Source organism: Lutra lutra, chromosome 12, assembly GCF_902655055.1.
Source record: "Lutra lutra chromosome 12, mLutLut1.2, whole genome shotgun sequence".
NCBI lineage: Eukaryota > Metazoa > Chordata > Mammalia > Carnivora > Mustelidae > Lutra > Lutra lutra.
The window spans coordinates 41,091,423-41,104,321 of record NC_062289.1 but is presented as its reverse complement, the minus strand read 5'-3'; the positions used below and the strand labels follow the sequence as shown (position 1 = coordinate 41,104,321).

The 12,899-nt window shown below is 45.7% G+C and overlaps 1 protein-coding gene across 7 annotated transcripts in view; it reads right to left on the bottom strand.

Annotated features, from left to right (window-relative positions):
- Positions 1 to 12,899, bottom strand: part of B4GALT6 (beta-1,4-galactosyltransferase 6) — a 70,378-nt gene that overhangs the window by 15,389 nt on the left and 42,090 nt on the right. For 5 of the 7 annotated variants that reach the window (XM_047697746.1, XM_047697742.1, XM_047697743.1 and 2 more), the window contains one exon: positions 5,238 to 5,362. The exons of 1 other annotated variant lie outside the window; for it this stretch is intronic. In XM_047697746.1, coding sequence (XP_047553702.1) covers positions 5,238 to 5,362 — 125 coding nt within the window. Of the gene's footprint in view, positions 1 to 93; positions 115 to 5,237; positions 5,363 to 12,899 lie in introns of those variants that run through there. One more of the 7 variants, XM_047697748.1, reaches the window with a different exon arrangement.

Here is a 12,899-nt window from a genome sequence, read left to right as displayed (position 1 = left end):
AATAGTCACATATATAAATAAATAGAACAGCAAGCCCTGGACGTAAAGATAAAAACTGATCCTTAAAAATTTCTGAAGGTTTTTAAGTCCTGCCTTTATGGATTTTCTCACCAGAGATCCAACAGTGAGAAAACATAGCATGGCCCTTGCCTTTGTGCCACTCAGGGTCTGGTGAACCTGGGGAGGTATAAGTGGGCTCTGAGGGCCACTCCTTAGATTGCGTCTTTATTCTAACAACCCCATGGGAAATCTTGGAAAGATTCATTAAAAGTGATAAAATCCCATTTGGGGATGGCAAACACTACCATGGAGAGTAGACTGGAAAAAGCCCAAAATAGATTCAGGTTGCTGGTTAGGACATTAACGCAATTAGTCAATACAAGAGGCAATGGTAGCTAGAACTGAGGGGAGAGTGGAGGATAGGAGAGGTACATGAATTTTGAAACATTTAAGAAGTAAATTAACAGGACTGGTTTATGGATGGGATAGAAGGAGTTAGGGGAAGGGATGTGTCAAGAGTAACTTCTAGGTTTTAAAGTAGATCATAAATAATAAATTCATGGTTTTTAAACTGAAATTAAAAGAGATCCCAATTGAATATCTACTATCCTACACGTGACTTACCTGGCCTAGAGTTATTTTGAGAAATATAAGGGATATATCATAGAAGTATCATAATTATATTAATATCTTTCATTTAATCAAAATGCACAACTGAATTTTTGATACATGTTATATTTATTTCAGTGATAGGATAATACTGGGTTTAAAGTGAAGCGTAACAAAAAAAGTAACGTAAACAGCAGAAAAGAGAGAAATTTATCTTTTTTAAACAGCCAAAAAAATGTGTTTCTTACATAATCTAAAGGACAAAAGAAAAAAATATATATATGGAAATTAAATGGTTTCTCAGTAAATCAATGTTTCGTCTAGTAGGAAAAAAATGTATTGGGACTCTGAAAATCAAGACTAAAAAACAACATCTACATAAAATGTGTTCATATAAAATAAGAATAAATGAATATTATCAATCATCACTTATTCAAATCCCCTATTTCCTGGATCCAAACTTTGTCATACAAACTAGGTTGCCCTACAATTTAGATTTTGCTCTTGAAAAACTCAAATGTTTTCTAAATATTAGTTTTCTTTTTAAAAAGCCCAAAAAGATAGTTTAGCAAAACTAAGAACATCTAAACTAGAAACACCACCACTAATTTTCCCTTAATGCAGGGAGGCACGACGGCCGCTACAAGGCTGCCATCTTCATGTTCACACTGTCTTATATTCGGTATGTGGTAGGAGCTCAGGAGGCTCTCGTGCCTCTGCCAGCCCCACTTTGGATCCCATTCCCATGTGGCTTTCTCATAAGGCACCTCTTGAACTGAATACCACAAGGCTGCTGGAGCAAACCTACCCCACATCTAAGTGCTCCCTCGATCCCCCCCACCTCCGTGACTGGGGACCTGCTGGTGGGAGTCACTGTCCATTGCTGGTGCAGCCACACTATTCCCAAATCAGTACAACTCCCAAAGCTAGTAAGGACCCCTAGGTTCACTCTTAGGAGAGTGAACTGCTATGAAAAGTCAAAGGAGAGGAAGGAGTCAGATGGCAAGAAAGACCCCAACCACTAGCCTTATCTGAAGTGAACAGCGTGATAACTTCTGCCCATCACGCTTGCCCTTCCTCATTCTGAATCTGGCCACAGGTTAGCCGCCTAGGACATAATATAAATGGGCTATAAAAGCAGTTAAGGAGAATTATGGATATTTAAGGAAAGAAGCTATTAAATGGCTGCTGAGTCCATGTTAATTAAATGCAATTACACGGAGTGATGAGTTGAACATCTAAGAATAAACAAAGTCATAGTCCCTAATACAGTCGTTTGTTCAATGAAGGATTTAAAATATCAAGAGCTGTTTTTCTTTCTTAATCTTATAAAGAAACTGAGAATATGGGAAATGAAATGAACAATGTCTTGACAAATTCAAAATAAGCCAAACTGTTCTCTTAATAGCAAATAAATGTCCATTTTTTAATGAGACAGCTATCAAATATTCTGAATATTTTGCCTAAAGTTTTTATTAAAACAAAGCTAAATGGTATCTTAGAAATTCATTTGGCATGTCCCTTCTTGTGGCTGTGGAATGACATTCTCAAAAAAGTTTACAATTTATTGCCTAGAAAATGAAGATCTCAGTGTTCTGCAATAATCTATTTCAATATTTAATAACCTCTGTTTCAGGGCATTTTTGGCAGGTACCCTAAGTTGCTGTTTGAGTTACTCTCCTGTGGATGCATTTCCAGTGGAGACACACAACATCTGGTCATTACCTTCTGCAAAATAACACTTCATCTTCATGAATCTCTCCGCACCACCTCTTATTCAAGCAAAATTATCCCATTCAGTTTGCACTCACTTTAAACTACTAATCTTACTGAATTTATGCACCTATTTTTCTCGCTTATTTTCTCTTATTCTGACCATGAGAAGATCAGCAAGAAAAGTGTTTACTACATGCTATTTCCCATCAAGTATGTGTCCTACTTCCAAACTTCGAGCACACCAGCAGCTACGGTGTCCCTGGGTGACCCGGCTCCACGCTTGCCTCCAGCGAGGGCTCACTATTCTCCCACTGCCTAGGATGGAACACAGCAGAAGCCGCTGAGCTCTCATTCTCCGCAGTGTTCCGGCTCCCTCTTTCTCAGCCTTCCCACTTCCAGTGTCTACAGGAGCTTCTCAAACAGGAGGCACTTGATAAAAAAGGTTCTTGTCCCTTCCCACCAAGAGCATCAGAATGTCTGAGCACTATGTTCAAGAATCATCATTTTTACCTTCTTCTGCACAGGTGGCTAAGACTCATCTCTGAGCCATCGGAGATGAGAAACAGAACCCCATGCCTCTGAACAGACACATGCAGCGGGCACTGCCTGGTCCTTTCAGCCTTTAGGTTTTAGACAGAAGTGGCTCAGACCTCCCACTGACTCACAAATGGAAAGGCAAAGCCACAGGTGAACACTTTACTTTGAATGTTCAGAAAAGCATCACCATCTTCGCCTTCTATCCACTCCCCTTCAAAATAAGCTTGCCTTCCTCCATAAGGCCTCCAACATGTGCTGAATTTTCCACTTGAACCTCCAGTGTTCAACAACACCTGAGAATTGCTGAAATCATTAGATTTGGAAGATCTCAGTTCCAATTAATAGGCCATCGATGAACTTAGTTTTGTTTTTTTTTTAAAGAAAAAAAAAACTCAAATATTAAGAATCATGTTGGTAGCCCATGTGTAACATAAATCTAGTAATTCTTTTTCTCCCTCTCAGCTCTGTTCTAAGATTGGAATGGGACGTTAGGAAAGTGTGAACAAGTCGGGGGCAGAGAGAGGACAAGGAGAGTCCTTACTTAATTAGTTAAATATGGCAAATTCAAGTCACCTCTGAATGACATCCAAATTTTGTCTCCTACCTTTAGCTGCATAGCTCAGAACTAGAAACTTTTCTGAGAAGGGTTTGTGTCAAGTTGAAATAAGAGCAGCCATTACCGTATAGTTCCTTAATAAAATAAGCTTATTTTTAGATCCTTGAGTTAGCTTGCTCCTAGGAACTCCACTTCCAATACTGTTACCTAGTCACTCACATGGAGTTTACCGTCTACTAAAATCTTTAAAACAGGAACTACTTCTGTGTGTGATATACCTTTCTCCCAGAAAATGAGAAGAAAACAAATCATAAAATTTAAAATCCAGTGTCTGATACAGACCAATGAAGAAAGGACAAGAATACTTAATTTTTCAATCCCAAATTATTTTACCATATCACACCATGCACACCTGTGCAGCATGCTGTACCCCACACTGATACGTCTGAGGACCAACTCCACACTACCGCACAACCGTTGTAATTAATTGTGCTTTTTTCTCTCATTTGCATTCAATATACACACTCATCACCCAAGTAAGAAAAATAATTTATTTGCCTGGGACATTTTTTAAAAGTAGAATTGTGTAAATTAGACCCTATTTTACCTACAAGTGTGAAAAAAATCAGTCGTGAAATACGAAGATTCATTTATTAATGGAATCTGACCAGACAACTGTAAAATAAATGGTCTGCCAAAATTTGTGCTGGAATCCATTTAAGCAGCTTTACAACTTGTTTGAGGCAAAACAAACAAACAAACAAATAAAAAAAAAACAACCAAAGCTGTATTTAATAATTTGTCTCAAGACATTTATTTATCTCATAACCTCAATTCAACAAAACCAGGTTTAGGGCTTACCTTAGACAAGACAACATACTCTGCGTTAGGGATGCAGGTATAAATAACACACTTCCCCAAACACAGAGTTCAAGGCCAATTAAGTCAAAGGGCTTTTAACTAAATTCTCCTTCTCAGCAGTGATTTTGTGTACAAAAAGACATATATTTTAGCAAAATACTAATGCCAAAAAGAGGAATTGAAAACTCTTTCCAAATTAAGGCTATATCATACTCCTTGAGGATAGGACGTATGATTTAATCATATGTAGTTTTAACGTGAATTACGTGAACGCTACTTCCTACTCAAACATAACCGCATATGCACCCAACTAGCCAATTTCACAGTACCGTGAGCAACTCTGATTTAAATCACTGTTTTCAATTTATTTTAAGCAGCAGAGGCAGACCTACTCCCTTATAGTTTTTCAAACAAAACATTAATTAGAACTCTGACATGTCAAAAAGATAAAAAGCTTGTGCTCTGCCTTCTGAAATACCAAAGTTTTCCTTATCGCGTCCCACAGGGACCTCTGAACCGCCGCATCAAGGTTACGGGACTCTGAGGAACCCCGACGTGAGACCCACCTGGAAATCACAGTTCAGGACTTGGTGAGGCTATGCCTGCAGGTGAGAGTAATCATTAGGGATAGCAGCAGGAGGCAGAGAAGGAAACAGGAAAACAGGGGGGGAAACGCTGTTTTCCAAGCCAATCTCAAGTGAGGCATTTATTAGCAGAATCTCCACGAGATGTACACGAGCACATATTTTGTTAACACGCAGGTCTGGTCAGAGTCTTCACAAGGAACACTACTAGATCGTACCTCAACTGTGAACACCTATACATTAAATGCAAAACTTCTGAGGTCTTAAATTTTCAAGAGACAAATGTATTTCACTGTATGTCCTGAATCAAACGCACTTTTCCTCACTCAGACACATAGGAACAATGACATTACTTAGGAAAAAATTTACCTCACCTTCCATCTGGGTTTACAGTCTTTAGGCCTCCAGTGACCTCCTGGCTCAATATCTAAATCCTTGGAGAAGAGTTGATGAATTTCATCAAAACTGATTTCACTTACATTGACATTGAGGAATCCCCCTAGAAGGTCAAACACGTGAAGAACTGTTTTAATATGGAGCAAGACAGACAACAGTCAGTAGGGTGACGGCGTGACTTGGCTGCCAGGACAGTCCAGTGCACTCCTGTTATCACCACGGAACTGTTAGTACCACCCCCTCTCGGTTCTCCTCCGGATGATACCTGATACGAGCACTCCACCGTCTTTGGTAAATAAGCCGAAGATAAATCAAATTGTTAAATTTTTTTTGCTCTGAGTACTACAGTGAATATTTTACTATTCTTTGGGAAATGTTTGCATGTCATTACAAATTAGCTTATTATTGTAATGTTACAATGTGTTCAAGTCTCTTAAAAGGACTTTTAGTTTCAACATAACCAACATAGGCAGCATGAGAGCACAGTACATAAGGGGGTTAATGAAGAAGTTAGATTGGCAGGGAGCTGCCGAATTCTACCTTCTGTGCACTAGGGACACTATGGAACTTCTCTGTGCCTCAGCTGCCTTCTCTGTAAAAGTAGACGGTGACACCTGCCTCTCCATGTGGCTGCATCCACTAGACAAAATAGTGCACGTGAAGGATCAAGCGGCGTGTCAGCCACAAAGGCATGCACTCAATATACGCTAGCTGCTATTACTCTCCTCTACTTCACTCACACTTCTTGAGAGAATTTGCAAACACAACTCAACGAATTTATATTTTTAGTACCTACGCAGTATCCCCTTGATAGGCAAAAGTGGAAAACTACAGGCTTTTAAGATGTTCCTGGCCTATTAGGCATTCGCTCTCTGAATTAACAAACATATTCCCGGAGGTGTTTTTTAGTAGCTTCTCCGCTGTATACCACTGAAACAGGAATGACTCTTGGATGGAAAGCCATTGCATCCATCCACCTGTTCCATCCACCTGTTAACTCAATCAAAAACAGGACTAAGAACTTACAGAACTAAGTTCTGACTCACTCTTCATCTCATGAAATACATACCAACAAATGAGGTTTCCCACTTCAAGTCCTCTGAGCCTGAGTGGCCCTGATTCCACGTATACAACCCTCAGCTCCTCTTGGAGACAGCCCTTCCCTTCCCATCCCTCCCTCCTCCTAAGTAGTCAGGAAGACCAGCAGCTTCCACTAAGCACAGAGGCAGGCCAAAGAGAAGTATTCTAAAATATAAATGTCTACAGTTCAGAGGGTAAGCTGGGAAAAAAATGTGCCATCTTCTCACATCTGCCAGTCCTCCTGACAATGTTCGTGGTCTTTTACAACCAATCACCCAGACTTTCGTGTGACAAGAGTCACCTAAAGGAAAGAGTAACCTATGAACTTGCAGAGAAAGAGCAGGTCATGACGTGAGACTGATGAGCCCAAGTACAGACTCCGCGGACAAACACGGGATCTACCACCATAATCAAATAAAACTCACACAGATAAATCAGATGCACTCAGTGGTGTGCGTGACGGCTAAATGATAGTCAGTAGGCTAAATTACAGACAGTTCACAGAAGTCTCCGAAGCGTGGGGGACTCTTGATGGGGGTGACACCGATTTCTTTGTCGGTGCTCCAGCTTGACAGGGCCTGGCCAGCGGCCGTCATCAGCACGGTCAGCAGCTCTCTCCAGTCTCATTCCGTGTAGTTCTCATCTCAAACACGTGTGTGCTGGCAAATTAGGAAGCTAGCTGTCTCTCTCTCTCCTCCGTGGGCAGGGCCTGCGGGGGCCACTGTTTTCCTCTCTAATGCTCCAGGCACCCCGAGTTCACCTCCCCTCCGACTGCCCCACCATGTACATTCCCCAGAGTCCCTCAGCAGCCTTCCCGTGTGCTTACTGCTCTTGGCTCTGAAATCCTGATCTCTTACTGGCTGATGGCCGAAGCCGACCCAGTGGCATGACACTGCATACCAGCAGTCACAGTGTTACTATTTGTGGGGGGGGGGGGGTGGCAGGTAGAGGACAGGCCTCCAAGACAGGACTGCCACCACGGGGAACACTGAAAATGGGACCAGAGAGAGAGGAGGAAGAAGAAACGCACACTTAGTGCGATGGGGTGACGTGTGATGAGACCGACAAACTCTGTTTTGCGAAGTTGCTGCTAAGGCATTTCAAGGTATGATAACCCTACTCACACCCACCCAGAGGCCCAACATTTAGATAAGGACGTGACTTTAGGATTCCTGCCATAAATTCCTCCTTTGCTTTTCCCACCGCACCTTTTTAAATAATCACATAGAATGAAGCCCACAAAAAAAGTTAAGCGACCTCTGCCCCAAGCACCCTGAAAGTGACAGGTGCTGGCTCCCTGCCCCGTCTCCTGCTCACTCCACCTGACAGAGGCCTGTCCTTCTCCCAGCTCACTGCACTCCCTGGCGTCTGGGATCTGTAAGCGATTAAATCTTGTGACTCTACTTCCTTTATGGGGCTATATGAAACTGTAAGTTCAGTCAAAAGGACCTCATGGGTTTGGGTTTCACTTCCCCCAAGTGGGAGTGTGGATGCTGAGGGAGCTACCTGCCAATCCCAGGTGGCAGTAAGTCACCCTCTGGGTGTCCTTAATTCAGCACATCAGTCCTGTTCCTCAGCACAACTGGCAATGAGGAGACAACTGTGCGTGTGGCCTGTAGCCCCGCATGACACCCCGGAGCTGCCAACGGCTTCCTAACACCCTCTGCCAGGCTCAGTCTCCCAGGGAGGGAGCCCGGCCTGCTGGCAGTCTGTGGCATGACTGGGCATCGCTGTCTACTGTGGCGGTCAGACGTGGCCACAGATCCCCACCCCAAACCGTGGCTGCTGTCAAAGTCAGACTGCCTGCAAAGACGACTGCCAGCAGGCCACAGCTGAGGTATGAGTGCCGGTGAAGTAGCAGGTCTGGAGGAAGCTGGCAATACTCGCCTGCCGAAGTCCCAGCACCCGGCCAAGGTGAGCTGATAACCACGAACACCAGGGCTCGGCCTCCTTTCCCCCGGCAGGGAGACGGGACGCGGGTGAGGTCCCAGGAACAAGGAGAGTGCCCTTAGAGGAGGGACCCAGGGGAGGCTGGCTGCTGTACCTACCATGTTGCTGGTTGGGACTGGGGTCCCGAGCTTGGAAAGCTGGCCAGGACCCACGGAAGAGGTGGTTCTAGGGGGGCAGCATGGCACTCCAGGTGGCCAAGGCTGCCACATTCCTTGCTGTTGTCACAAATGATCCCCCAGCTACACAGGTTATCAGGAGCCCCGGCCCTGGCCTGATACAGCAAAACGAATTCTCACTGAAAGCAGGGGCCCTGAAAACATGGTAGCAGCTCCTCCCATGTGCCCAGAGGAGGCTGAAAAACCACGAGACGCTTGCAGGACCCCTGCTCACATGGCCTGAGCTGCATCGAGCCGTGTGGCGTATCAACGTGCCTCCGTAAGGCTGCTACTATGCTCTTGAGGCCTGGGACACATCAGCTCATGTCGTGCTGGTGGGGGTTAAGCCCCGACCACCCAGGGGGTTGGCTGGGATAACCTAGAAGGGGAGGTGGCAGCACATGGGTCAGGGAAGAGGCCGCCTCCATCCCAGGTGTTCCCTGTTACTGTCTGTCCAACCAGAACATCCAACCACCAGTGTGAAACAAAAGAGGCAAGTAACTAAACAAGATAGAAATGCTACGGTTTTCTAGAAAAATCTGCCCATGGGGAGGGGGAGAAGGGTGCCAGTTGGCTCTCACAGGTCTTTTGAACCAGCTCCGAGCTGTTGGTTATAGCACTTAAGATGCCTGCTCTAGCCATTTGGCCAAAGACCCCAAAATTCACAATTTATACAAAAAACAGCAAACAAAAAACCACCCAAGGTAATGAACCCCTTTTTTATTAGAGACATCCTAGGGGAGACTCCAGACTTGTCAGCACAGCGACAGCACTCCCAAAGGAACTGAACTACCGACGAGGGAGATGAAGACAAACAAGGGAAGAGACTCCCAGGAAGAGACCACTGCCACTAGCCTCCGGGATCCAACAGGGATAAGGGGAAAGCAGCTCTGCCTCTCCTCACTTGGGTTTCCTTGGCTTGGCTCCAGGCCCATCCACCCATCACAGTTACTACAGCTCAGGTTCACTGGGAGTGGACGAACCCAAATGAAGCTCCCTCCTCCCGTGGAAAACTGGGATGGCTCACTGGGCATGACGTGCTGACCATCATGCTTCCACAGACAATCCCCCGCCCCCCACCACCCCTCACCACTTCCAACCCAGAAGGTGCCCTCGGGGCCAGAATCTAAGGAGTTCTTTTTTTTTTTCTTTAAAGATCTATTTATTTCTTTTTGAGAGACAGAGAGAGTACAAGTAGAGGGAGGGGCAAAAGGAGAGAAAGAAGGGAAGGAGACGCCCCACTGAGCAGGGAGCCCAACTCACTGGATTCCATGACCCTGAGATCATGATCTGAGCCAAAACCAAGAGTTGGAGGCTTAACCGACTGAGCCACCCAGGCGCCCCTAAGGAGTTCTTCTTAAAGCTCCTCCCGCCCCCCAGTTATAAGGCCATATTGTTACAACTCACTACAGTGTCAGATACAGCACAATAGGCATTAAACCACATCAGCGCTGTAGCTAAACATGATAATTTTCCTGAAGGCCAAACCTTGTTTGCCGGTGTGATGAGAGCGAACAGCCCCTCTGCCCCTTCACCCAGGAACCCAACAGAAGCTCCTAGGAGACATAAGGGCTCCCAGGCCCCTTATCAGTCTCCCTCGATTCAGCTCCCTCCCACATACGATGACCAACAGGCCTCTATATGGGCAGCTCTAGAGATCAGAGGTCTCTACTCCGAGACGGCTCAAATATGAGTCAGAAGCCTTTGCTCAGACGCTGTGGGCTCTTTGAAAGACCGCCAGCCCACTGTGAGAGCCAACGCCATCACCACTTAGAATGTCCCAGCCCTGGCAGCAGGATCTGGGGTCCCATACTCTGACCTCCGAGAGTACAAGCTGCTAAGGCCACTGCCCTAAGGACCCAGCAGTTCCCCAGAGTCTCTCTCTCCCCCGGGGGACAATCACTGATAGAGTTCTCTAATTATCCACTAGGACACATATAACAGACAGTCCTCCCATTTAAGCCCTCCAACAGTCATCCTATTTTAATACAATAAGCAGAAATCAGAGCTCATATGGGGGCCACTGTAATTGCTAGGCATGTTACCAGGCTCAGGAAAGGCTGCTTCCCGAGTTAGGGGCCTACCAAGCTGATTTACTGACCCTGTCCCCAATGGACCGGCAGAAGGGCCCCCACGCCTCCCTGTGACTTGCCGGGCTTCTCTCTACACTGCTCAAATGCTCTCAGGCAGGACACTTTGCAGCACACGACGTGATACTTGGCAGGAGTGCCCCAGTGCCCTGTATAATCTCCCACACCTGCCCAAGCACCAACAGCACACGAATGAGAATGATCTCTGCCTCATCCCCAGGAGAACAACCCCCAGGGCCCAGCCATCCTGCAGGAACCTCCAACTTATCTTGGCTTCCCTGATGAAGCAGCTCGTGTCCACCGCAGGGGCAGTGCATCAGGGCCATCACACACACGTGGCTCTCTGTACGTGCACTTCTTCACTCGACCTCCAATGCATCTGCCTCCGTGCCAGCCCCCAAGAGTCCTGTCTAGTCATGGCATTGTACTTTCGTCTCCCTGGAGCTCCCCTTACAAATCACTGAACCCAACAACCCGCCTCCATCTCTCTGCCCCCTCACGTCAAAACCAAGCAAAATCTAGCCGCATTATATGGAGCCGAGGTCTGCTGCTCTCCCTCGCTGGAACTGGGCTAGGGACCACCGCATGGGGCACACAACGATTTATGAAAACAAATACCAACCTGTCAACCACCCTGCCGAACACATGAGGCTGTGACACCAAAGACCAGCCCTCACACAACAACAGGATTCTCTAGCACAGACAGTTCTGGATAACCATTCCGTTTTAGATGACCTACTGGCCAGGGAAGGGGCTGTGTGTGCTGGCAAGGCCCCACCTGCTGCGTGTATATTAAATAATTCTGGAAAGCTTCAGACAAATTTACAAATGATGGCCCAACAGGTACAAAGTATTCCATAATCTCACCCAAATGTTTCATCAAATACTTATTTTAACCTTATCCAGGGGTGTTGGTTTATTTTCTTGGCTAGACCCCAACAAATGGGGAGGGCGGTTATGGACAGCATTTCAAATTGTTTGTCTACTGGGACTGTTGACTGGCGTTTTTGCTTTGCTCAAGTGTTTTATGAACTGAGTGACCAAAACCCTGACAGTGGTTAATCTCTACTGTCCGGATAGTGCCTATGATTTTCCTTAAAGATTAATGCCTGGGCATCACTGGGTCAACTGTGATGAAAAAAACAACTATTGTTCTTCTGAAAAGCAGCTCTGTTTTTCTGAACTGTTGCCTAGGCATTTCAAAGAATGATAACCCTAGTCATACCCAGAAACCGGACACTTAGATAAGGACTTGAGTTTAGGATTTCCACTAAAAATTTCTGCTTTGCTTTTGCCAGGGCACCTTTTAAAATTACCACTTAGAATGATGCCCACAAAAAATTTAAGTGACCTCTGCCCAAGCACCCTGAAAGTGATAGGTGCTGGCTCCCTGCTCTGTCTCCTTCTCACTCTACCTGAAACAGAGGACTGCCCTTCCCCCAGCTCACTGTGCCCCCTTGCTTCTGGGATCTGTAAGTAATTGAATCTTGTGACTGCTTCCTTTGTGGGGTTATACTGAAACTGTAAGTTCAGTCAAAAGACCCCATGGGTTTGGGTTTCACTCCCAAAGTGGGAGCGTGGATGCTGAGGGAGCTTCCTGCCAATCCCAGGTAGGTGGCTTGTGCCCCTCACTCAGCAGGTCATAATCTGTATATTCTTTCTTTTTTTTTTTTTTTTTAGATTTTATTTATTTGTCGGAGAGAGAGGAGAGCGTGCGAGCACAGGCAGACAGAATGGCAGGCAGAGGCAGAGGGAGAAGCAGGCTCCCCGCCAAGCAAGGAGCCCGATGTGGGACTCGATCCCAGGACGCTGGGATCATGACCTGAGCCGAAGGCAGCTGCTTAACCAACTGAGCCACCCAGGCGTCCCTAATCTGTATATTCTTAATACACCAGCTCCAGCATCTCAACACATGATATTGAGGAAAAGACCCCAATGCACAGAAAGTGAAGGGAAAGGAGGCATATTATAGAGAATAGCCAGGAAGAGGCATTGTGCAGATGAACTACTCGTAATGTGGTTTCCAAGCAAACCTCAGGAGGAAAAAAACTCTCAAAATGAGCCTGTGGTCAGGGAGGACCACGAGTCCTCCCTGACCACTATACCACTGAAGCTACTTTCACCTCCTTTACATACTGGATGTCCCCTTCAGGTGCCACTCAAAGAAGCACTCCAGTGCACTGATACCAAGAGAGGACACATCTCTCTTTACTTGTGGAGAAGTAAGCAATCAGCCAGGCTAGCCCCCTTTATTTCATTTGTTGAGATTTCAAGGGCAAGTGGAGAGGAAGGACCCACTGAGCTCCACAGAGAACCCCCAATCTTCATGCTGCACCTGTGCTAATCTGAGCTCTTCCAATGAGAA